General features: G+C 42.2%; 1 protein-coding gene across 1 annotated transcript in view; it reads left to right on the top strand.

Moving 5' to 3' along the window:
- The first annotated feature begins 425 nt into the window (after nucleotides 1–425).
- LOC109929144 (sorbitol dehydrogenase-like) overlaps nucleotides 426–27,373 on the top strand; it is a 46,562-nt gene continuing 19,614 nt past the window's right edge. Inside the window, exons 1-6 of the mRNA XM_048617046.1 lie at nucleotides 426–687; nucleotides 4,222–4,255; nucleotides 5,578–5,742; nucleotides 10,632–10,791; nucleotides 16,170–16,288; nucleotides 20,527–20,592. Coding sequence (XP_048473003.1) covers nucleotides 634–687; nucleotides 4,222–4,255; nucleotides 5,578–5,742; nucleotides 10,632–10,791; nucleotides 16,170–16,288; nucleotides 20,527–20,592 — 598 coding nt within the window. The 5' untranslated portion in view covers nucleotides 426–633. The remainder of the gene's footprint in view (nucleotides 688–4,221; nucleotides 4,256–5,577; nucleotides 5,743–10,631; nucleotides 10,792–16,169; nucleotides 16,289–20,526; nucleotides 20,593–27,373) is intronic.

The following is a 27,373-nucleotide window of genomic DNA, read 5'->3' on the forward strand; positions in this document are numbered from 1 at the left end:
GGAGCAGTTTGGCAGCAAAGGAGAGCTGGTGAAGAGGAATGGAAAGGCTCACTCTGCAAGTGGAAACCGATGGCCTTTTCCCTACAATATTTAATAACACTGCAAATACTGTGGAAGTGAAGCCTTGTTTAAAGACTTTATTTTGGAAGAGGCATGTGAGAATCCCTCTCAGCCCACATCCAATCAAAAGTAAGTTGCCCCCCCGACCCAGTGAATGGTGGGTGGGGCATATATGGGGCGGAGGCTGGCATTTGATTGGCTTAAAAGCTGCCGGGGTGTAGGGGTCTCGGCCAATCTTAGCCCTTAAGGGGTCATGATTGACGTACCCCTCATAGACGTCACCATGGGAACTGTTGACAGGCCCCTACGCCTCAATGGTTGCCATGGATGTTGTCAATGACAGAGGGTTATTAAACTTCATGCAAAAGTTAACAAAATAAGTTACACAGTTACGCCGGTGCAGCAAGGGTGGGGCATCTGAACCAGCTCAGGGGAAAGGGGAAGTTTAAGCAGAGAGAGGGGGAGGTTTGCTTAACTTGAGGGACACACACATCCTTCAACTCATCTTCCAACCCAAGATCCCAAGTCAGTAAACTCCACTGAAGAAGAAGGGAAGCACTAACAAGACCAAACATGTCGCAGCAGGAGAACATGGCTTTGGTGTTAGCCTGTGGAGAGTTGAAACTGGTAATCAAACTGTCTCTTTTTCTTCTTATGATAGAGCAACCATGTGTAAAACATCAGGAGGTCGAAGGCACCTGGGTGAAAGACTTCTTCTTGAGACAGCGTAAAATATAAATAAATACACGTCAACTTCATGAAAGCGAGTTGAGGTGATTGAGATCTAAGAGTTGTTTTGCCAGTGTGTTCAGCCTCTGCTGTGACAGTGCCTCTTAATTATAAGCAAATATCGAAAGGCAAACTAGGGAGCAAAGTTCAACTGGGTGCAGCAAGGGGTGGGGCTTGGGGGAATAAAGTACGGAACGTGGGGGGAGAGGGGTGGAAAGGTGAATTCTTTTATCTCCTGTGTTTGTTTCACGGTTGGCCATCGCTGGGATAAGTTTCCTATTGTTGTCAGCAGGTACGTGTCCAAGTGATGCTTATCACGTCGACACTGCTCTGTTAACTGCGGCGCACTGTTGGTGCTGCTTATCCAACGGGACTTCGTCAAACAACCCCCTGTCTAGCTCCCCCCCCACCCCCTCCAACTCAATCCGTGCTGTCTCGGATTTCTTTTTCTTGGTTTTTAATTAGTGCTACTTCGCTTCAGTGGTTTACTTTAGTCTACTGTATGGGACTAACTACAAATAGCACCACAAAAAAAACTCAAAAACGATTTTGATTTATTATTGTCACATTTATTGAGATACAGTGAAAAGTTTTTTTTTGCGTGCTATCCAGGCAAATCACACCATATTTAAGTACATCAGGGTAATAGAGCAGAATACAGCTACAAAGAAGGTGTAGAGAAAGATCAACTCTAATATATGAGAGGTCCATTCAAAAGTTTGATAACAGCGGGGAAGAAGCTGTTCTTGAGTCTGTTGGTACGTGTTTTCAAGCTTTTGTATCTTCTGCCCAATGCAGGGGCGGGGGGAACGAGAGTATAACCCAGATGGGAGGCATCTTTGATTATGTTGGCTGCTTTCCCGAGGCAACGGGAAGTATAGATGGAGTCAATGGAAGGAAGGCTGGTTTGCATGATGGACTGGGCTGTGTTCACAGCTGTCTGTAATTTCTTGTGGTCTTGGGCAGAGCATTTGCCATACCATGCTGTGATGCATCTAGATGGATGCTTTTCTATAGCGCATCTTTAAAAATTGGTAAGAGTCATTGTGGACATGCCGAATTTCCTTAGATTTCTGAGGAAATAAGTGCACTCCTTAAATATAAGTATACTTACAAATATAACCTCTTGATCAAAAAAAAATATTTCAATCACTTGTGCTAGATTTGGTTTTGGATTAAAAATATACCTCTTGGGAAAGTGCCCGTGAGGTGAGGGAAATTTTAGTTTGTGCCCTGTGCTGAGTGTTAGGCACTTTGTAAAGCAATGAGTAGGGTTTCTGGCAGATTTATGATTTGGTCCTGAGGTGGAACTTGATGCTGAGTGGATGGTTGCCCTCATGGGAGAGTCTAAGACCAGAGGGCATTGTGTCAGAATAAAGGGGTGCCAATTTAACACTGACACGAGGAGGAATTTCTTCTGTCAGAGGGTTGAGAGTCTTTGGAACTCCTTGCCACAGAGAGTTGTGCCGATAGAGTCCTTGTGTTTATTTAAGACTGGGGTAGACTGACTCTTGATCAGTTGGGGAATCAAGGGTTAATGGGGAAAGTGGGTGGGGGGGGGTGGTGGGAGTGGATGTGAGGAATGTTAGATCAGCCATGATCCTATTGAATGATGGAGCATGCTCGAGGGGCCGAACACATACTCCTGTTCCTTTTTCATTTGGTTTTAGATAATGATTGCTCTGAAATTTGAAAAGTATTTTAGTTCTTTCTCATGGATTTAAATGGAGCATTTATTTCTCAATCTTGCACAGGCCAGACTTGATTCAAGTACCTGTCAAGTTGATTGATCAGCACTGTGCAGTTACAAGTCTGTATCGGGATTGGGTCATTATCCGTTGGAGTTTGGAAGAATGAGAGGCGATTTTATTGAAACTGATAAGATCCTGAGGGGTTTTGGCAGAATGGAAGTGGAAAGAATGTTTCTTCTTGTCTGAGACTCTAAAAGCAGGGGACGTAATTTAAAAATAAGGAGTCTTCCACTGAAGGTAGAGAAGAGGACTATTTTAATTTTTTCCTCAGAGGGTCATTATTCTGTGGAGTTCTCTTTTGTGGGGGAGTGGTGAAGGCTGGGTCATTGGACTTCTTTTAAGGTTGAGTCAGATTTTTGATTAACAATGGAGTCAGAAGGAATAGTGGGTAGAGGAAAGTAGAGATGAGGCTACAATCAGATCAGCCAAGAACTTATTGAGTGGCAGAGCAGGCTAGAGGGGCTGAATGGCCTGTTCCTGGCCCTAATCCATGTGTTCATAATGTGGGTATAGGGACCCAATGTAGGATTACATGGAGGCCTGAATTAGCATTATATTGGCCCATTGGTAAGAATCTAGCTTGATTCCTTCCTGTCATATTTGTGAGACGCAGTCTGTGGAAATGTTAATGATTAATAGTTAGTGTAATAGTCTCCAAAATAGGACTGAACAAAGAGTAATAAATAGTTAAGTTAAACACTGCTGATGTTCCAAATGAACAAAATGCTGGTTATCTTTATATCCACTTGACACAAGCCATGCAAGAAAGAGTTAAAAATATTTCTAGCATTGAATTATGAGGGAGAACTAGGGAAAATAGGGTCTTTTTAACCTTTAAAATGTGTAACAGGATGGGTACATGAATAGGATGGGTTTAGAGGGAGATGGGCCAAATGCTAGCAAATGGGACTAGATTAATTTAGGATATCTGGTCGGCATGGACAAGTTGGACTGAAGGGTCTGTTTCTGTGCTGTACAACTCTATAATTCTGTAACTGGGAAGAGTTGTTCTAGAGACAGTGTATATACAATGTAAAATGATTTGGATCAAGTAACTTTGCAACAGTATCTCAATTTTGAGGCTGAGTTGGATAAGTTTTTGAATTACAAGGGAGTCAAGGATTATGGAGTGGGCAGGCAGGATAGTAGATTTGAGGTCAATTAGATCAACCACGATCTCATTGAATGATGGAGCAGGCTGATGAGGCCAAATGGCCTACTCTTGCTGCTATTTTCATGTTCTTTTTTTATAACGTTAGCTAAGACATGGAATAAGGTGCCGTTGGCTCATGCTAAAATGCAGATTTGTAGTTGTGTCAGGACGAACCTATTCATGAAAAGAATCATGAGAATTTGCAAACCTCCCCAAGGATAGGGTAGATTACAGCAAGCATTTAGATATTTTGAAGACCCAGATAGGGGAAATGATGGGTGAACTGATTTTTTGATCAGCTAAGATGGAAATGGCCTCCTTCAACTACCTTATGACCAGGGAAATACAAAGAAACATTTTCCATTGGAAAGGGAGAGCTAACACCCAATTTGAATGGTTTTCTTCTTGTATATTTCCAGCTCACATATAATTAGCAGCAAGAACTGTTATGCCTCTTATTTAATCGTACATAAATTAGCTTGCAAGAACCTGACTCCTTTTTAAAAGTCATTTGTCCTTCATTCACAGGAAAAACGTCCAGTTCCAGAACTCTGCCCTGGCGGTAAGTCTGTTTATCCTGCTTAAGGTCCTTGAACAGTGCTGTATGCACTTAAAATTTTTATTGCAGTAAACTCCCCATTAGTCAGTACCCAAAGTCCAGAATTGTTCATGCAACCAGCAAAAAAAAATTCACCGAAAATTTACCATTTTAATTAAATTTCTTCAAAAATCAGCATTTGTTTACCTGATATGCAGTGTTTCTCCACACCTTCACTAGCAGCACTACCTATCACCTCCTCAGCGACGAAGCTCCCATTACAGCTAGTTGAAGTTGTGATCGTATTACATCCGAAATCTTTCACTCACCAATCTGCTATGTCGTCTAAGGTTGAATACTGCCCAGTTCTAAAGGGAAAACGTGTTGTATTCTTGAATAAAATGACATTATTTTTTCAATAAAATAATGTCCTTCAAGTTGCCGGTTGAACTCTGGACTACTCCTTCGCCTGTCCCCAGATTACAATTACAACATTTAAAGACATTTTTGACCGGTACGTGAGTAGGAAAGGTTTAGAGAGACATGGGCCAAGCACAGGCAAGCAGGACTAGTTTAGTTTGGGAAAGCTGGTCAGCATGGATGATTTGGACCGAAGGGCCTGTTTCTGTGTTGTATGACTCTGACTCAGGGACAAAATAGTCCAACTGTCTGAGACTCTAAAAAGTTCATTTTATCCATTGGCTAGCTACAGTGCTTAATACCTTGCTTCCTCTCATCACCTGAATTTGATTAGTATCCTTGATGTCAGAAATAACCAAGCAGGTTGCTCAAACATTTAATGTCACCTAAAAATAGATGGGTTTGGGCAGGGTGGGGTTTAAGGCCTGAAAAATTCTGTTTCCCCACCCAGACCTGTGGTTGACACGTCCATTTCTGTTATTAACTGAGACTGGAAGGTGTGCAGGAGACTAACCTGCTCCAAGGAGGGAGGTTAGAACTTTAGGTATGATCATTGCCAACTGCGAGTCTTCTTGCCAGTTGGTTTTTCACCTTTAACCCTGGGCAACCAAGTGTCAGGAATACCTGGCAGCTTCGTCGAGCTGAGGGTTTGGGAGAATCAGGAGGTAAATTACACTTCACACTGTGACCGCAGGTACCTGCCTGAATGAGGCACTCATTCTACTACGAGACTTCTGATACGACAAATGCCCCCAGATTCTTGATTGACAGATTAATTAATTAATAAATATTGTATACATGTATATTGTATCAATCAAGTTAATCAAAATTGCATGTTCCCACCTTTTCAAGACTCGTAAGAGTTTTACTGTCATTCCACAGTGTAAGCAAGAAATGCTATCTTATTGCTGTGCTGTTTATTTCAGACGTCCTGCTGAAGATGGGTTTTGTTGGGATCTGTAGTACGGATGTCCATTTCTGGTCAGAAGGAAAATTTGGGGATTGGGTTGTCAAGAAACCCCTTGTTCTTGGGCACGAAGCCTCAGGGACTGTGGTTAAAGTGTCCTGTGGTGTGAACCATCTTAAAGCAGGTAGGTTTACATAAGTTCTTGCGATGAGCTTTTTCCATTTGCAATTTATCTTGAGCAATCAGTTTGAGAACTGGTTGTTTTGGGGAACGTGTTGCTTGAGGCCTAGGGCAAGGGAACTGGTTGCTAAGGGTCAAGGACTTGTTGCCAAGGACTCCAAGACTGGTTGCTGAGTATCTCGGAATTCATTGTTAAAGACTAGTTTCTAAGTGTCAGGCTACTGGTTCGCAAGGGCCAAGGGATTGATCAAGGAACTAGTTTCTAAGGCCACAAGATTAGTGTCTCTGAGACTGTTTGCTAAGTCTGGTTTCTAAGGGTCATGTTTGAATAGTAAATGTAATTTGGGTCCAAAACACTTTCTCACAGTTTGAGGGTGAAGCCTATCTTCATCCATGAATCCAAATAAATTGTGATGTCGATACTGATAAGGTTGTCTTGTGGGGTGCAGGTGTTATATTGCATTTGGCCAGGCCAGGATTTATTGCCCTATCTCCAATTGCTCCTGAGAAATGTGATGGTGATCTGTTGTATTGAACTACTGCAGTCTTTGTGGTGCAGGTACACACACAGTGCTGACAGGTGGGGAGTTCCAGAATTTTGACCCAGTGACAGTAAAGGAACAATATGGTACCTGAAATAATTTTACAGGGAATTGGATGGTCCATTATGTTGGGACAGGATGATTTTACCTCTGAGGTCTTTAACACCCACCTTTATCACCGCGGAAGTGTTTTTACTCTGTAAGTTGGAATTCTTTATCTTGAAACAGTTTTTGGGCATTGCATCATATAGAAAGCAGTTAGGCAGATGTTTGGGATACATAGATTAATTCATTGATTGGATAAAGGTAATAGATGGAAAACATACCTTTGGTGATAGGGAAAAGAAACTTTGCTTGGGTAATGGGTGCTTGTGTCGTTACCTCTGAGCCAGGAGAATTAGGTTCAAGTCCCACCTGCTTCAGAGGTATGTAATAACATCTCTGAACAGGTTGATGAGAAATATCCATTGACTGGATAGATGGAAAGGGGGTGAAGGATTCTTTTGCAGTAGTAAGTGTCGCAACTTCTGAGCCAGCAGGCCTAGGTTCAAGTCCTGCCTGCTCAGGAGAAGGTCATAACCATTCTGAACAATATCTAGATGGAAAGGTGGGATAGAGTGTAGAAGGAGCTGTATGCACAATGTACTTGGTCTCTGTTTCACTGCTGGCTTGGATTCAAATTGACAATGAAGTAGAGGATGGCTGCCTAAAGGTGAAGATTGAAAAATAAGAGTTATTTTCAAACAGAAGCTTATAATTTGAGTTTGTTTTGAAAGAATGGCCGAAATCAAATGTGAAGTGTCAGGATGCAATTTCTCACCGGTGTTCTGTGAAGTCGAACCATCTGATCAATAGAAGAATGAAGTAGAGATAGGGACATGGGTTACATCCTTACCAAAGTAAAAATAAAGTAAGACCTTGAAGTGTATACACTTACAGAAACTAAACATGTCTTAGAAAGCGATGAGGCACCATGCACTTCGCGTACATGTATGTTGGACAATCATGAGGACCAGACTATGGCTGATGGAAAGATGGCTGAATACAGACAGAATGATACAGAGACGCCGGGATAAGGCTGTTTACCTGGCTAGACAACTACGGAAAATTGACAGTAAAGTATCAGATGCCAGAAGGGGCCTGAGAATGGAGGAATGCCACCATTATAGGGAGAGCAGGAAAAGCCATCAGCAGATATAATTATTGGCTAAATGTGAAAGATGAGGGTCAGGAGGTAAGATCCACAGATTGGAAATGTGAAATAAAGCGGCGGAAGGCCAGAAAACACAGTATGAGCTCTGACGGTAGAACGAGTTCCTTAAACATGGTTCAAGGAAGAGATTGCAAACTTGTGCAAGGAACTATGGTCTTGGAAGGGGAAGATTTTGTAGTAGTAGTCCAAGATCAAAACAGGAGTGTGAGTAGATGAGCAGTTTTACAGAAACAATGACTATGGAACTGGCTGGGAATACTGCAGGTTGTGATTGGGAGTTTTCATTGCTACAAACAAACTATAGGGTATGTTGATAAAGAATGGCAAATAAAGAGTAAGAAAGCTGGAAATAATTTGGTGTACACTGAGGTACCAGGTAGGGGACTACCAGCCTTATCATTCAGATGGATATACACAGGAAAAATGGGGCATATAAGGTTAAAGCCAAGCTAGTGGCTCAGGGATTTGAGGAGAAACTTGGAGATTAGGGTTTCAGAGTAGATTTCCATATCACAGGAAACGTGAATATGCTTTTACCTCTATTTTTGCAGGGTAAAAAATTTCAAAGGAAAGTATTTTTGAAACCACCTAAAGAGGAGATATAGAATGGAAATTGAACAAATGTGTTTGAGTTGAATGATGCAGCAAGGGTGTATGGTATTTCTCAGTTAGGCCCCACTCCCCGCCCTTGCTAAAAGAAGGTTGCTTGGAACTTAGAATAGATCCAGAAATGTTCTACTAGTGTATATAGAGAGAAACTGACAGGCATCTTTATGATGCATGTCAGTGATATTCTATGGTGAGATGTTACAGAATTCGACAATGTAGGATAGTCAACAGGGAATTTGGAGTTGGAAGTCAGGCTTCAGGAGCCTTTAAATGCAAAGGGTTAGATATCAGACAAAATAAGTCAGCAGTGAATTTTGATCAACGGTCCTACTTGGGAAGTATCAGAAGTTACATGGCACCAGGTTATAGTCCAACAGGTTTACTTGAAGTTACAAGCTTTGGGAGTGCTGCTCCTTCATCGGGTGAAGTCTGACCCTTTGTCTTCACCTTCCGGAAGCTTATGATTTCAATTAAACCTGTTGGGCTATAACCTGGTGCCGAGAGATTTCCGAGTTTGTCCACCCCAGTCCAGTACTGGTACCTCCACATCATGACTACTTGGAAGGTGCTAACTGCATCCCAAATAATCGAACCAAGTTCTCACAGAAAAATGATTTTGCATCCAGGGAGAAAATCGGACCAGATAAGGCAGTTAAACTGATGGCACATTCAGACTAGACTTGATACCAGTTATAGCATGGTGGAGTTGACTGCTTCTATTGAGGAAGTCTGGAGCAGTATTCCATGCAAGCTGCTGTGTAGCTTACAAGTTATATGCTCACCCATTAGATGAAAAGCAGCCAGGTGGGTTTGATTATCAGCCTGCCATTCACAGACCTCAGAGATTCATACAGCGGCTGGAAACATGAGAGGGAACGTTGGGTGTGGAGAGCAAATAAAGCATTTTGAAAAATGCACACCCAAGTTTCCAGCATTGGGTCTGGTCCAGCATTCTAGCCTTATTCTTTTTAGCAATGGTGTATATTCCAGTCTTTCGGGTGACTATTCTAACACGGCAGGGTTTATCGTATTCTTAATGGGAAAGAATAGTTAATGCTGTGCATTGGCCTGGCAAGCCTGCACAATAAAAAATAGTGGTTAAAGGCATCCTGGCTACTGAAAAGCTGTTTCTATAGAAGCTTTAGATACAGGGTCTATTGATACAATATTCCAAAGAAAATCCTGAGCAAGAAGCAATCTGATGGGTTCAAATCCATAAGCAGCTCATTGGGATAAATTAGAGATTGTTTAATCAACTCACTCACATTATTTTCAAAGATGACTGTGGGAAATGGAAGGATACACTAATGGAATAGTGAGCACTCTTTGGAGGACCATGACAAGTGGATAGTAAAAGGGGAAGCCAACTTGGCATTGGCCCAGAGTGAGAATGTTTGATGTTAATCTTGCCAGTATAAATAGAGGAGGGGGGTTTCATTGTACTGTCAGCACATTGGACATATTCTAACTTTCAGAAAATGAAATTGTGCAACCACAGTACATTGGTCGTTGACGTAGTTGTTGAAAGGTATTTAATTGATGTGAGAAGGTAATGTTAATTAAAATCAATGTCTTGTGACACAGGGGATAATATCCCAGTCACTCCAGGTTCAAGGTCCCCTCCTCGATTTGATGTCTATGGAAGGTGCAGTCATAATGCGACCATGCAGCTTGACAATCAGCTTGTAAATCCTTCCCATACACCTATAGCAGACAATAGGAATGGGAGAGTCTCCATGTCAGAGATACTTGACTTAGACTGGTGTATCTCAATCTATATCCTTTGGCTTCAGGTTAGCTTCTAGCTACCTCTTCCAGGAAAATAAAAAACTATGGGAGCAAACACAAGCTTTTGCTTCTCACGCCTCTAGGCATAGGTCGAGAGTTGGCAGACAGGTTTTATTTTCCCTTTATTCATTCACAGATGAAGGCATCGCTGACTAGGCAGCATTTATTGCCCAAACCTAATTGCGGAAAGGGCACATCAGAGTCAGCCACATTGCTGTCGGTCTGGAGTCACATGTAGGCCAGACCAGGTAAAAATGGCTGTTTCCTTTCCTAAAGGACATTTAGTGAACCAGATTGGGTTTTTACATCAATGAATTCATGGTCATCATTAGACTCTTAATTCCAGATATCTTATTGAATTCAAATTCCACCATCTGCCATGGTGGGTTTCGAACCACATCCCCAGAATGCTATCTGGGTCTCTGGATTAACAATGCAGCAATAATACCACCAGGCTGTTGCCTCCCCAGGTAATGTTAATCTAATCCATGTACATGGAAACTGATGATATGACATCCACAGTTGATAATATATCCTAACCTATTTTGCAGTTGAACCAGGTTAGACTAAAATTAATTCCCATAAACTTTAGTAGCTGAATGGTGTATAAATCCTATAATGAGTTTTTTTCCCCAAAATATGCATCTTAAATTTGTCTAATTTGTTGCATTTGTCTTTGATAGTATGCAGATCTTCACTGTTTATTGTACAGTAAGTGTCCATGTTTTTCTTTTGCTGCAGGTGACAAGGTTACTATTGAACCCATCGTCCCCAGGGAGAATGATGAATATGTTAGAATTGGGCGCTACAACCTGTCCCCAACATGCTTCATGGCTGGCTTTCCTCCTGATGATGGGGCTATGTGCCGATATTATGTCCATAAAGCCAACTACTGTTACAAGTTAGTCCGTCACAAACTGTATTAATGATATCATTGTCACGGAGAATTATTTTAAGTCCTGTTTAGAGTAGACTTAGTATTTTAGAACAGGGATTCCAACAAGGGCAGCTGGATTGAAGTGCACTCTGACAAACCAGGCTATTAGAGGGGCTGAAGAAAACAAATGTTGTAGAATGGCTGATCCTTGGCCAAAGCTGCACATGTTTCGTTGTTGCTATCCTTTATCATTGGTCTTGTCCCACCAGCAGATGGCAGCACCTCTGGTGATGGGTATGTGGTTGGGAAGAGGTTGCCCTGGGTGTCCTTGACTTTGGACTCCATGAAATTTCATGGCATCAAGTCAAACACGGGCAGTGAAGCCTCCTTCCTATTGCCCTCAAACGTCACCCTCCCCAGATGGTGAATCAGTTCCCCTCTACTTTGAACTGCACTAGGAGGGAGCAATGAGGCTGGCAAGGGCACAGAGTTTACTCTGGGTGGAGGACTTCAATGTCTATCATCCAGAGTGGTTGGACAGTACCTTACTGGCTGATCTGGTTGAGTCCGAAAGGGCACAGCTGCTAGACAGTATCCGTGGCAGATGGTGGGGGAACTAACAAGGGGAAAAACGTACTTGACCTCACCTTCACCAATCTGCTGGCTGCAGGTGCATCTTTCCATGACAGTATTACTAAGAGTGACAACTGCTCAGTCCTTGTGGAAGTGAAGGCTGGTCTTCAATTTGAGGATACATTCCATTATGTATGTGGCACTGTCACTGTGCTAGATGTATAGACTTCAGATAGGTCCAGCAATCCAAAAGGTGGGCATTATCAGCTGTAGAATTGTGCTCAATTCCCATTTTTAACCTCATAGTTTGCTGCCTCCAAAGCAAGGTCCAGAGTGCCCTCTGGTGCTGGTCACCTCCTTCTATGATACATTTTGTAGCTCCTCTTTTGAAAATATTGAAAGGTCAGCATTAAGTTTTGATGTCCTCGGACATAACTGCCATGGACAGTAGTGCTCTGAATTACTAACATAGAAAATGGGAGCAAAAATTGGTTATTCAGCACATTAAACGCTCTGCATTCAACATGATCATCGTCGACTGTCTATCTCAACCTCATACTCGCGCTCTCTCCCATACCCTTTTAAGCTCTAGAAATCCATTTGTTTCTGAGACATATTCAGTTACTTGACCTCCACAGCCTTCTATGGTAGAGTGTTGACTTCAGTGGCTTTGGTGTTAGCTTACTGAAGAATATTTAAAGCTACATACACAGCTCCGCTTACTATAGCGGCATAGTGGTTAGGAATAACATACAGGGTCTGGGTAATGCATTTTCTACTATAGTGAAGTGTAGCATGCATGCTTTTTCGTTCTATTTTAATACCCCCAGGGTTCAAAGTTGAATACTCCAAGAATGTTTTGTTATCGATGGAGCACTCTTCAAAACATCTACCCCTGCATCCAATTTAAAATTAGTTTTCTTGTAATTTATAATATCTGATATGCAGTTACTAGTAGGAGGACTGCACTCTGTTTTCTACGTGTGTGTGCCAGTGGTGGATTTCCGTCGTATTGACTTCTTCTCCATCCTTGTTTGATTTTCTGTAATGTTCTACGTAGTGGTGTCAATTGTTTGTTTTCCCTTGTTTCTTGCTGCCTCATGCTTTCTCTGCAATGGGTCGCCTGCTTCGCTTTGATTCCTTGAAGTCAGTTACTTGCTGGCCCCCACCACCATGGAGCTTCTCTTCAGGCACCTCTCCCACCTCTTCTAGAATTGAAACACTGCACTGTCTTCATGGTTCACCCTTAACACTGTACTGTCGCTCTGGTCTCTTAGAGGTAGATCTTCAATCATGCAAGAAAAAGATCTCACAAAGACCCATGTTGAAGTTTCAGGCAGGGTGGAAGGTGTCCCACCAATCCTGTATAGGGTCTGTTTACAGTCATACACCAAGACCATCAACACGCATTAGATACATTTAGAGAAAAAAAAACAACTCTGGAACTGAACCATCAGGGGGAAATTCAATAATTGCCAGCAGCTAGGGGATACGCTAGTGTAGTGGTAATGTCACTGGGAAATTACTCAATATCGTTGTGGGTTCACTACCCACCAGAGCAGCTGGTGGAATTAAGTAGATAAAACTTGCAAGCTCTTTTTTAAGAATAGTGAGCATTGATTATTGTAAACCCCAGCTGTTTCACTTAGATTCCTTTCCCAGAAAGGGGATATATCATTGTTACCTGGTCTGGTCTGCAATGTGATTCCTGACCAATGACCAATAGGTAGATTCTTCATGTCTTGTAAAATGGCTTAGTGAGCCACTCGATTCCAGGGCAATTAGGGATGGGCATCAAAAGTTTGCCTTTTCAGTGATTCCCACATCCCTTAATACAATGAAAAAGAAATAACTTTCCAGGGAAATGGAGATGTCATCTGACTATTCCACCATTTAGAGCTGAAGCCAGCTTTGGAACAACACGACATAGAGCAGCAAAAATAGTCCAGCTTCATTGACAGTAACCTAGTGTTGGAGGGTTGCAACTACTGTAAAGGGGCTGATGATCCAAAAGCACATGTACTCGGTGTTATGCCACACAATCAAACTGTGGACACTGAACTGCACCAGACTTTCATGAATTTCGAGAAAACCTCAGCACAGATGACCAATGTTGCCACACAACTGAGGCAGCCCAAAGATACATTGATAGAGGAAATGGGTTCGCTGTCCCAGAAATACTAGAAACTTGTAAACTATTGTGACTTATTAGCTGAGATAAGCTGAAAATTAATTACATTTAAAAAGGTGCTCTTGAGGAAAGCAATGAAAATCTTCCTTCCCCTTCACAATGGAGGGACAGCAAGCCCCTGTTAAGGATGGAAATCAGCTGCATAATGAGGATGATCTTTTGAAACAGGGTTCATAAACACATAAGGCTGTAATAACCAACTAGCTATCTGGTCTAGCCCACACTATAATGTAAGAATTTCTCATCAGCCCAGGTTTCCTCAAAGATGAATATTCACTTCAGAAATGTGCTTGGCCATGGAAAATCAATCTTCTCCCACTGCTGATTCCCTAGAGATTTATAAATCATGAGGGGCATGGATAGGCTGAATAGCCAAGGACTTTTTCCTAGGGTGGGGGATCCAAAACTCGAGGACATAGTTTTAAGGTGAGAGGAGCAAGATTTAAAAAGGATCTGAGTGGTAACTTTTTCACGCAGATGGTGGTGTGTGTATGGAATGAGCTGCCAGAGGAAGTGGTAGAGGCTGATACAATTACAATGTTTAAAAGGCCCCTGGATGGGCATATGAATAGGAAGGGTTTAGAAGAATATGGACCAAATGCTGGCAAATGGGATTCCGTCAGATTGGGATGTCTGGTCGGCACGGATGAGTTGGACCGAAGGGTCTGTTTCCATGCTGTATGACTGTATGACTATGACTATGACAATGATTGTGGGGGTCCATGCTTTCTATGCATTCTCCAGTAGAACTGAGAATGCTGCTGCATATTAATGTAACAAGCCAAAGAGGCTTTTGGACAGAGTAGGGAGAGTGAGGTAGTAAAGAGTTAAACATTCATGGTTAATAAAATGTTCATGAAAGAACTTTGGGGAGACCTTGAGTAAAGCATTAATTCTTTCTCTTCTCCAAGGATGTCAGATAACATGGCACTGGAGCCCAAGTCTATAAATACCTTGTAAATAGTTACATAAATAAAGCTTGTTAATCTTTGTAAGGGTCTAGACTGCACCTTTCCATATCTTTGTTGCATATCAATTTCTGGATTGATCATGAACAGCTGTAGAATAGGTGGAACAGACTCCCACTAGAATAATATTATTGAAAATATTTCTACAAAGCAAGGACGAGCGGCAGGATAACCAATTATCTAATACCTAAAAGATAATGGATGGAGTGTTTAGTTTATAAGATAGTTATGCACATGTCAGTAACACCAGTAACACCAGTCAGGAGCCATGACTGGAATCTCAATTGAGAGGCAGATGGGTACTAAAGTTTTTTTGGATAAGTGTTTAATATCTTGGGGCCTTAATACTTGTGCAAGTCACAATCCAATCTAAATTTAGACAAATTTACCATTTGACTTCTGGGAAAGCCTCTATGTCTTCTTAACAAACCTATGTAAAAGATCACAAAATGTTCCAGTAGTCTTGGGATAGGTGGCATTGAACAGTGACTCAGTGAGCAATTCAAGATAATCATGCCAGGACATGCCAGTACTTTTGGAAAATTACTATTGCAACAGAATTAAACCACTGTGGGCTTGTGTTGCAAGTTGGGCTTTTCTTTATCACTATTTCCTCATATAAATGACTTGATCACATATCAATTACAACCTGGGACCTAATTCTCTGTTGTATTTAGCCAATATAGTTTAGGTTACACTTCCCATTTTACAGTTTGGTTACGGGAAGGCACTGAACTACATGAAGCTATATCAATGAGGAAATAGTACGTACATCTTTACTGAGGCACAAGGCCACATACTTATTGGTTAGTATTGGGTAACCGATGTTGTGTCCATCTATTTGAGGCACTGGCTGATGCTACGCTTGAAAAAGATAGTATCTGAAAGGGAAAAACAAACAGCAATTCTTGGAAATGAAAGTGCTGGTGGTGCTGGAGCTCTTTTTAAGTATACAAGACAGTGGGTGTCATTCATTGGTTTTACTGAGTTTGTCCCTCTGGAATGTCAGACATATCTGCAGTTCTCTTGCTCTCAACTGATCCTATAAATGGACACAAACGTGGAGCACCTGTCCCCAGCATGGGTTGAGACGTGGCTGTCATTTGCTTTTGAGACCGTCAGCTCAGATTCCGAGAAGGAACTGGCCTATATATCTGTGGCTTGGACTGACAGGAATATACAGTGAAACCAGAGATGGAGTAGGCCAATTCTGAATACACTTATAATTACCCCTTTCAGTTGTTACTACAATCAGTCTTCTCATCATCTGACAAATAGTTCTAGCAGGTTAAGGTACAAACATAGACACAAAGAAAATAGGAGCAAAAATAAGTATTTGATGCCTTGAACCTGTCCGCCATTCAATATGATCATGGCTGATTGTCAAGCTCAATGCTGTAATCCTAACCTACCCTATATCCCTTGATCCCTTTAGCCGCAAGAGCTATAGCTACCTCCTTGAAAACATTTTTCACCAACACTCTGCCAGACCCTGAACAAGGTTTAGACCATTTTCTTTAAATCCTCCTGCAAGGATTTCCCATTGATGGCTACACTGTCAGTGGATGGCAGAGAAAGAATCTCTGAGTGCCTTAGTGTCTGAAATGCCAGTGGTTATTGGGTTAATATGTGTGTGTGCATGGTCAATGTTTGTTCTGTTTCCATTCCAGACTTCCTGAATGTGTGTGCTTAGAAGAAGGTGCATTAGTTGAGCCTCTCTGTGTCGCGCTTCATGCCTGTCAAAGAGGGCGAGTGAAAGTAGGTCAAAAGGTTTTCATCTGTGGAGCCGGTAAGTCGTGTTTGCTTTAATCGCCTGAAGTGTTGTGCATCTTTCTGAAGTCTATACTAAAAAGCAGAGGGCTTACCTCAAGAAATCAGACTCACAGATGAAGTGAAGTTCTTCGAAATCCATTCTTCTGTCCTCGGAAGCTCAATCAGAAAACTTAGTTTAAATCCCTTCAACCAGTCACTCTCCATTTACCAAGCAATTGTTTTGGTAATTTCTCACCCAAATTGTGGGATACATTGGAATCGAACCCTCGACTTGACTCCTCAGATCAGTTTTTCCCACAATTGGTATCCCACATGTCCCATCAGCTGAAAGAACATGCTGTGTACAGTCCACCTTGCACCTTTGATTCTTTCACTTCCACTTTTACATGGGTGATACAATCCACTCTGTGGGAACTGATTAGATTTCTCTCCAACATGGATTGGGATTTCCGATTGGGCTTCAGTCATTGAGCCCATAGAAGATGGTGACCATTTGGCCCATGGTTAAAACGCTATCCCACTTCCCCATTCTCACCCCATTTTGTATAGCTATGAAAAATGGATAGGTAATAAAAGATAAAGAGAGCGTAAGTGGAGTTTGCTCACTCTGATGTTTCCCTGAATGCTTGGTGAGTTGCAGGAATGACTATCTGGCATTATCAAAAAATGCGCAGAAGTAACATCACAAAATTACCTAAAAGCTTGACAAGCAACTAATGAACCAAAACGCAGAAGCCTAGCTGAGACACAGAATGCTGAAACTAGGAAGCATGAGTTAGAACATTTAAGTCAATGACAGATCACATACAGAAAGCAAGATAGAGAGAGAAATAAATATTTAATTGATATATTTAAATAACAGAATGATGTATGTTTTTTCTACTTCTATTAATCATTAGAAATCATAAGGAATTAGACTGCATACTAGTAAAAAATAATTTCAGTTTCAAAAAGACTTTGGCAATAATTAAAAGTAATAGTAGTGTTAAAAATTCACTTGAATGTAAAAACTCTATTTCTTCCCCCACTATATTTAGTTGGTCCTTATCATATAGGCATCCCAACCTCATGCTGTCATATTTATTTGAACATTTACGTTTCCAACTGAAGTTTTCAAATGTACAAGACACCTCAGATTGTGCACATGGATGTTGAAAGTTGCTGTTTGATTTACAGTGCTGAGTCTAAATTTCTTATGATTTCTAGCATACCTAGTGTTTAGCGTAAAGCATCTGGACTCTAGGAGAATATCTTTTGCACTCCTCCTGTTTGACCAATTAGATATGACCATCCCACTCAATAAATAAATAGTCCTTTGGGTGGATTTTTCAGTAAATTTGGCACTGATCATTACTAAACAGTAAATCAGACAGCAACTTTCAACACTTGTGCACAGTCTGAGGTGTTTTGCTCCTGGAAACTCCATGTTTATATAAATGTGACAGAGTGATGTTTATCTGTACCTATGTGATAGGTACCAACTAAATAGAGTAGGAAAATAATTAAAGTGAGTACATTCAGGTGAATTTTAGCACCATGATTAACCTTGATGTGGAGGTGCACGTGTTAGACTGGGGTGGGCAAGGTCGGAAGTCTCACGACACTAGGTTATAGTCCAACAGGTTTATTTGCAATCACAAGCTTTCTAAGCGCTGCCCCTTCATCAGTTCACCTGATGGAGCAGTGCTCCAAAAGCTTGTGATTTCAAATAAACCTGTTGGATTATAACCTGGTGTCATGAGACTTACGATTAACTTGAATTACCATTAAAAAGGCTTTTTGACACTGAAATCTTTCTTTAACAATTGTGGAGTCTAATTACTTATGATTTCTAATGATTAATGGAAGTAGTAAAACATTTGAATCGGTGTTTTATTCATATAAAATCTTTCAGACAAAGGAAGTCACATGCTGTTAACAGAGTATCTGAATATTTGTATCTGTTGGTTTCATATGAAGCAAAGCTTTTGTTTGAAGAATATCCCTCAGCCACAATAGGCATTTATGTTGGCCCAATGTAACATCTTTAACTATTCATTGGTGTGCCATCACTAGATTTTTCTATCTTTAGAGAATATTGAAGTTATATTCTTTAAAAAGTTAGAGCTGTGGATTTATTTATTTCTCTCTCTTTATCTTGCTTTCTGTACAAAATCTGTCATTGAATTAAATATTCTAACTTAACACTTTCTCGTTTTAGCATTCTGTATCTCGATTAGGATTTGTCACACTGATTCATCAGTTGCTTGTCCTGTTTAGAGGTTTCAGATTGCCTGTAGATGGCGTTGTGCTGTTTTTGGTCACAAGTTTACAGTGTGAAAAGTGTAAAAGGATCATAATTTTTTAAGGACCCTTACCAGTTTAAGAATCTTGTTAAAGGCAGTTGATTAAGTGGGCAGATTTCAGATGTTAGTCCATTTGGAAAGCTGAGTCACAGACTTCTTACGCCTGTGCAGGCTCTGTATTTCTGTAAGGATTCCTTCAACTGATTCATTAAAGGGAGACACTGTTTGCTAGCCCTGTTCACCCGGGTCACAGTCAGTCCCCAGTGAGAGTGCTGCACTGTTCTCTGAAAGAAACACAAGGCCCACCTGTGGGCACATGTCACTACCACAAGATACAGGGACAAGGCAGGAGAATGGGGCTGAGAAGCATATCAGTCAGGAGGTGTCTTGTTTGCTGGTAACCACAAAATTCAGGCCTATTTCTCTTTAGTGTATCCAGTGATATTGTTTGTCTTTGATTAACAAACTGCATCTCCTGCTCCCAAAGCTTTGGTGGGACCCCAAGTGAGTTTTGCGAGCTGACCTTCTGGGTTGGGTGGATTCTGGGGTGCCCACCCTCTCCTCTCTGTCACAGATCATTTTCCCAACACCCTGCCAATGTATAGCTGATTCCTTGAAGGGTCAGAACAATGTTCAAGCATCGCTTTGTGAAAAGCACCATACTGCTCTTTTGAGCTTAAACTGTGACTCTTCTTGATTCTGAAACCACCACCCCCCCAACTTTCTCACTTGTCTCTCTGAGTCTATCTCTTATCTGTCCTTGGCTGTCTGTGAGTGTCTGTCCTGCTGTGTGTCTCTTTTTCCATCTCCCTTCCTCCGTGCTCTGGCCCAGGTAACGGAAAGAGCCAATTTACAAGGCGAGGAGTCTGACAAAATGTGGAAGGGTGCAGGAGATGACTTGTTTCTGATTCAGCTGGGAAATGCTGAGTATTTCATATGCCATCTTCAAAAACATGCAATCTCTGACTCACCTTGGGCAAATGCCATGGGAGTTACAACAGGAAAAGGAAAGAAAAATGCAGCTTGTCAGTTCTAAGCATGAGAGGTGAAAATATTTAGACCAATAGGTGTAGGAACATAATTAGGCCAAATCAACCCATCAGGTCTTCTTTGCAATTCGATTGTGGCTGATGTGCTTCTCAGCCCCAATCTCCTGCCTTCTCCCTGTAACTTGTAGCAACATTTGCTCACAGGTTATATTAATATAACCTTATATAATATTATATCTGGACCTTGTGGTCCTTTCAGTGAACAGTGCAGCACTCTCACTGGGAACTGACTGTGACCTGCGTGAAAGGACTAGCAAACAATGTCTCCTCTTAATGAATCAGATTGAAGAATCTTTACAGATAAATACAGAGTCTAAACCAGCATAACAAGGTCTGGAATTAGCTTTCCAAACAGACTAATGCTTGAAGCCTGCCCACTTGACTGCTTTTAGTAAGACCTGAACTGTTAAGGATCCTTAAAAATTATGGTCCCTTTACCCACATTCAGTCTCCCAGGTCTTGCACAGTTGTACTGTATCAGCTCTGGATCCTTCAGCCATGGACAAGTTCCAATTTCAGCATGCAGGTGGTACGTTATGGAACGTCCTTGTGCTGTAACTATCACATGGCTGTGGTCCAATACTGTGGGGTGTGGGATCTGTAAGACCCCACACTAGGCTACTTCTGCTGCCAGGACTGATGGCAGGCCAGCTACTCGGGAGTGAAATGACTCACATTGCAAGCGCTTTTTATTTCCACCTCTGGTAATTCACTTGTATGTTTGGGATTGACAGAACACTGGAACATAGAGCAGAAATGGAAAATAGATATGCCAAAGCTAGTTGAGAAAGGGGCAGTATTGATATAGCTATCTGCTTTTTGTATGGATATGTAAGTGCTCAATTTGTGAGTTCTCTCATAAGCGTATCCATTCATGTTACTGCAAGATTTTGTAACATGTGACATATTTATCAATTAAGGGCCAATTGGACTGTTGACTCTACTTGTCTGCAAAGCCATAGGAGTGACTCTGATTGTGGTTTGCGGTAAGTTTTCATTTATACCTTTCTAAATTATTCTCAGTGTCCTGCGCAATATTTGTGTGGGTTAAGATTGTTCACTCTTACAGTGGACGATGTGAGGGAGGGGTGGACTCTGCTATTCTGAATGTTGTCACTTGTACTACAGTATATAAGTATAGGCCGCAACTTGGAGAGTTTATCTCATCTGTAGGCCTCCCGCCCCTATCCTGAACAATAATGGCAGTGTTGACTGTTTGGCCTCTCTACCAGCAACCAATGGATGGAATTTGAAACAGTATTTGAGTTGTGTGAATGATAGCACAGGGCTATCACCCCCTTCAATGAGTACTATTATGAAATTTGGACAACACAATGGCTCAGTGGTTAGCACTGCTGCCTCACACCGCCAGGGACACTGGTTCAATTTTAGCCTCAGGCAACTGTCCATGTGGAGTTTGCACATTCTCCCCATGTCTGTGTGGGTTTCCTCCGGGTACTCTGGTTTCCTCCCACAGTCCGAAGACGTGCACGTTAGGTAAATTGGTCATGCTAAACTGCCCATAGTGTCCAAGGGTGTGCAGGTTAGGTGAGTTAGCCATGGGAAATGCAGTGTTACAGGGATGAGGTTGATGTCTGAGTGGGATGCCCTTCAGAGGGCTGGTGCAGGACTTGGTGGGCCAAATGATCTCTTTCTGCACCACAGGGGTTCTATGAGTGATTCACCAACTCATCCCTGATCCAGGAGCACCCTGCAATTGACACAGCCCACTGCTGACCTGCTTTGGAATTGAAAGCTCCCACCGCAGACTTGTAGCTGGCTGATGAGTACTTCCTTAATATAAGCTCCTGCTTTTCTGTTTGGTTAGAACCCAATAGTCCATCACCTTCCAAAATGTCATGGTTTTCCAGATGTGGAACCAACTGTTTAAGTGAGAGGGGGACAAAAGAACCTTGGAAGATAGAATATAATGTAGGAAAATGTGAAGTTATGCAATTGGTTAGGAAGAATAGAGGAGCTGAATATTATTCAAATGGTTAAAAATAAAATATTGCAGATGCTGGAAATCTGAGACAAATGGAGAAACTCAGCATATCTGGCAGCATCTGTGGAGAGAGAAACAGAGTTAACATTTTGAGTCTGGTATGACTGCTGTGCAGTGCTGAAGATGAGTCATACCCAATTTGGTACATTAGCTCTACCTATCTCCATTATTTAAAGTGGAGAAAGACCGCAGAAAGCTACATAACAGGAATTCCTCGTGCATGAATCACAAAATGCTAGCATTCAAGTTCAGTAGGTAACAGGGTACACAATTCAAAGGGAGTGAGAATGAAAATGGGGAGGTTTGGTTGAAACTATACAAGGCATTAGTCAGATAACAACTGGAATAGTGTGAACAGTTTTGGTCCCCATCTTTAAGGAGTGATTGGAGGCGGTCCAGAGAAGGTTCATTAGGCTGATACCAGGAATGGAGGGACAGTCTTACGAGGAGAGGTCGAGTAGGTTGGGCCTGTATTCATTGGCATTTAGAAAAATGAGAGGCAACCTTATTAAAATATGTAATGTTCTTAGGGGACTCCACAGGGTAGATGTGGAAAGGTTGGTTCACTCTGTGGGAGAATCTAGGAGCAGAAGGCATCATCGCAGAACAAGGGGTCGCACATTTAAGATGGAGATAAGGAGAGATTTATTCTCTTAGTGGGTATTGAATCTGTGGAATTCTTTACCACAGAGGGCTGTAGAGGCTGGGTCATTAAGTATATTCAAGCCTGAGATAGATTTTTAATCAGTAAGGGAATCAAGAGTATGGGGTAAAGGCAGGAAAATTGAGTTGAGGATAATCAGATCAGCCATGATCTTATTGAATAGTGGAGGAGACCCAACAGGCTGAATAACCTACTTCTGTTCCTTGATCTTATGGGAACGTTGGTTTACAGGTACTTTGGTGTGTCTGGATTCCTGATGATTGGACATGCTAAGTGGCTGATAGAAGACATTTGGGTGTCACATCTCTTAGGAACTGAATCCTCAGTGGACACCCTAGTCCCACTCAGTCTGCCTGTTTTCCCCTGGTGTCTGTTCCTGGAAACTCAGGTTGTGTGGACAGATTGCAAGTGATAGCACTACGTAAACCACTGGCAGGTCCCACTTGGCTCAAACTGGTCATTCTCCCAGCATCCTCACTTTTTTCTTCTACTGAAAACCACCTTCTTCGAATTCTCTTCCTGTCACCACCACCCATGTCTCCAAGAAGTGCAGGGATCTCTGAGATAGTAAGAACTGCTGATGCTGCACAGTATGGAGTTGTAGGAACATAGCAGTGCAGGCAGCATCAGAGCAGCAGGAAAACTGGCGTTTCGGGTTGGGACCCTTCTTCAGGGATCTCTGAGACTTTTTTGTCACTACAATTGAGAGCATTCCCTCAGTTACCTCTGCTACCTGGGCTGCCAGAGGCATCCCCATTGTCCAAGCCCAGAGCTTGCATTTTCCTTCAATCTTTCCTCTGTCTCTTCTCAACTCTTCCCCAGCCATATCTTGTCCAAGAAACTCACGTCCTGTTCCAAAACCTGATTTTAACCCTATTTCCAATAAACTATCGACACTTCTCTGTCTCTCTCTCCTGAGGTGTGGTTCCTCCCTCCTCCAAATCTCCCATCAGTCTCTTACAAATTACCACACCATGTCCAACTTCTTTCCGCTCCAGCATCCTCCAAAATGCCTTCCAGTTCAGCCACAATTCTCTTGCCAAATCATAAGTAACATCACCAAAGCTAAATGATTGATACTTACCCTTCTGAGTTTGCCTTTGAGGCATTTAATCATTCGATCCTCTTTCCCTGTCATCCAGTTCGGGAGGTGGTGATGAAGTGATAATGTCACCAGATCAATGACCCCAAGGCATGGGATCTCTGGTGATCACGGTATGAACCCCACCATGAAAGCAATTTGAATTCAAGTAACTCCTAAATTTAACTGATTCACAAAATATCTGGAATTGGAAACTTGTCCCAGTGATTGTCACCATGAAACTAAAGTCAATTATTGTAAAAATCCATCTGCTGCGTCCTTCAGGTAAGGAAATCTGCCATCCTTATCTGGTCTGGCCTATACGAGGCCCCACGAGGCAAAGTGGTTGACTCTTAATTGTCCTCTAGAATGGCCTAGCAAGCCACTCAGATCAAGGGCAATTAGGGATGGACGACAACTGCTGACCTTGCCAGTGATGCCCAGATCCCATGAAAGAATTTTGCAAAGAGTTGAGTGGAACTGCACTCATCTAATTCCATTCCTGTTGAGGCAGTGTCCATCATGAAAGGAACAGAGTTAATGATCCAGGTGAAGAGAGCAAATAGGAGCCTGAGGCTAACATCTTATTTAAAAGATGACAACTCTGATAGCACTCCCTCAATTGACAATGTCAGCCTGCGTTTGGAGCTCTAGGCCCCCAGAGTGGGACTTGAACCCACAAGCTTCTGAATCTGAGGCATGAGTTTATTTTCTGTTGTTTTTCATGCGATTAAATGTTGATTGCTAAAAACATTGACAACATCATAATCACTCAATTCTATTGTCTAGTCATCAGGTTGTGACAAAATCGTGGCTAAAATGTTAACAACCTCGCAACAATTCTGTCCCTTTGCACAGTCAGTCCTCCAACACTCAAATAAGAGACATAGGTTCTATCCACTGAACCCTGCCCGATGCTGTCCTGAAATAGGGTTACAGAGTTTATCTTACTTCATTCATTAGGTGTGGGCATCTCTGTTTCGGCTAACATTCATTCCGAATTGCTTAGAGGGCAGTTAAGAGACAACCCATATTGCAGTGGGGCTAGAGTCACATGTAGGCCAGCCTAGGTAAGGATGCATAAAAGGGCATTAGTGAACTAAAAGGGGCCTTTGACAACAATTAATAGTGATGACAATTGGGCCAGACTTTTACTGAATCCAAATTTCACTATCTGCCGGAGTAGCGCTTGGTCCCCTGTTCCCAAAACATTACTAACCTGGGATTCAGGTTTACATATCCAGTGACATTACCCCCAAGGCACCACCTTCCCCCATGTCAATGTCCAGCTAACACTATTTCTACCCTCTGTCTTTCCAAATTCGCCCATTAACACTCCTGCATCACTATTGGAAATGCCACTTTGATCCCCACATTTTATGTGCAAAGAAACTCCAAGCTGCCTCCAATAAAATTAAAGCAAAATACCGCAGTTGCTGGAAATCTGGCAGCATCTGGGGAGAGAGAAACAGTTAACGTCTCAAGTTCAATATGACTCTTCAGAACCCTGGTGAACTCTGAAGAAATTCTGAAGAATTGTTGTACTGGACTCAAAATGTTAACTCTGTTTCTCTCTCCACAGAAGCTGCCAGACCTGCTGAGTTTCACCAGCATGCTCCTTTTATTTCAAAGCACTCTCCAGTTTTACATTCTGCCTAAATTACCTTTTTTAAAAAAGTTCTTTTTTGTTATTATTATTTTTAACTACTTTCTTAGACTCCAGGTTGAAAGATGGGAGTTACCCAGGTCTCCAAAAGTCTGGCCCAGTTGTCATCACTATTAATTGTTGTCAAAGACCCCTTTTAGTTCACTAATGCCCTTTTATGCATCCTTACCTGGGCTTTCCTACATGTGACTCTAGCCCCACTGCAATATGGGTTGTCTCCTAACTGCCCATCTGGCCCCATCTGGGCATCAAGAGGACACTGCACTGGAAGCTGCTGGCGAAGGAAGTGAATTGGCAAATCTGCAATCTCAGCAACGTCACTGAGAGCAGTGGTCCCTGGTAGGATTACATCCACTCCCCAAGGCATGAGACCAAATGAAAGGTTAGGGAGGGTGAAGTGGTAATTGGTGTTGGGATGGCGATGTGGTAGGTGAGGGAACATGGGACAGGAATGGAAAGGTGCAGGGGAAGGGGAACCGGGAAGAGAGGAAAGAAGGACTTTTGGCTTTTCCAAACAGGCCCAGGAAACGTGTTGAGGAAAAATCGAAACCCCCATTTTAGCCCATAATCTGAATACTGGGTGTGGTGTTGGTTAAATCCCAGGGGCAACAGGAAGAGGCACTTTAGCGGTCAATAATTGACGGTTGGCCATAGGTCACCTGGCAACCTTACATTCCCCCATGGTACCCGCCCCCTCCCCCAAAGCTGCTAAAATTTTGAGTGAGTTGGAGTGGAGAGGTAGGTGTTGGGCAGATTGGTACTTATCACATTTCAATGCCACTTTGCCACCTGTCAACAAGTCCTCAGGGAGCGTTAAAATCCAATCCCCAGAGGGCTTGAGGTTCTGGGGCTCACTGCTTGATAAAGGTGAGAAAAGCAGCAAACCGAATTGTATTCGATATAATGCTTGGAGATGCAGTTGAACTGAGTACAGGGCTATGGACCTGGAGGTGGAATTTGACTAGATCTTGACCCGGTGACACTGAAGGAATAACAATATATTTCCGAGTCAGGATGGGATTTGCTGCTGCTGGTGTTCCCATGTACCTGCTACCTGTGTCCTTTTAAGCGGAAGAGGGTTGCAAGTTTGGAAGCAGCTTTTGAATGAAGGTGTGCATCTTCTAGATGGCACACACTGTGTGTCAGCGACTGAATGCTGAAAGTGGTTGAAGAAGTGTCAATCAAGCAGGCTGCTTTATCTTGGATGGAGTTAGGCTTCTTGAGTGTGGTTGGCCAATACTGACAGAACGGGACAAATAACCTCCGCCTGCATTCTAGGTGTGGTTGCTGGGAGGGTCTTTGCCCTCCATGTGAAAAACAAGTACTTTTGGACATAGTTTGAAAAAAAAATGAAGTTTCCTTTATGCAGTGAATGATGAGTCTGGAATTCTTTTCCCCAGAGACCCAGAGGCTGGGTCTTCAAATGTATTCAAGACTAAATTAGACAGGTTTTTGATTGACAGGGCATTTCAGGTCACAGTCAGATCAGCCATGATTCTATTGAATAGTGTTCAAGCTAAACAGGCTGTATGGACTACTGCAGTTCCCATTTCTTATGTTACGATCTTATGTTATGCTGAAATTGTTTCACATTTGTTAGAATTTTACATGGAAGGCAGTGAAAAGTTGGCTTCTTATCCTTTTAACAAGTTTGTTTTATAAATTTACCAAGTCAAGAGCATCTTTTAACATAGAACACAGTTTCATCAGAGTATTACCAGATAGGATTGGATATTGAGTCAGATAGAACATAGAACATTACAGCGCAGTACAGGCCCTTCGGCCCTCGATGTTGCGCCGAGCTGTGAAACCAATCTGAAGCCCATCTAACCTAAACTATTCCATTATCATCCATATGTTTATCCAATGACCATTTAAATGCCCTTAAAGTAGGCGAGTCTACTATTTTTGCAGGCAGGGCATTCCACGCCCTTACTACTCTCTGAGTAAAGAACCTACCTCTGACATCTGTCCTATATCTATCACCCCTCAATTTAAAGCTATGTCCCCTCATGCTAGCCATCACCATCCAAGGAAAAAGGCTCCCACTGTCCACCCTATCTAATCCTCTGATCATCTTGTATGTCTCTATCAAGTCACCTCTTAACCTTCTTCTCTCTAACGAAAACAGCCTCAAGACCCTCAGCCTTTCCTCATAAGACCTTCCCTCCATACCAGGCAACATCCTAGTAAATCTCCTCTGCACCCTTTCCAATGCTTCCACATCCTTCCTATAATGCGGTGACCAGAACTGTACGCAATACTCCAAGTGCGGCCGCACCAGAGTTTTGTACAGCTGCAACATGACCTCATGGCTCCGAAACTCAATCCCTCTACCAATAAAACCTAAC

Source organism: Rhincodon typus, chromosome 36 (assembly GCF_021869965.1).
Source record: "Rhincodon typus isolate 14 chromosome 36, sRhiTyp1.1, whole genome shotgun sequence".
NCBI lineage: Eukaryota > Metazoa > Chordata > Chondrichthyes > Orectolobiformes > Rhincodontidae > Rhincodon > Rhincodon typus.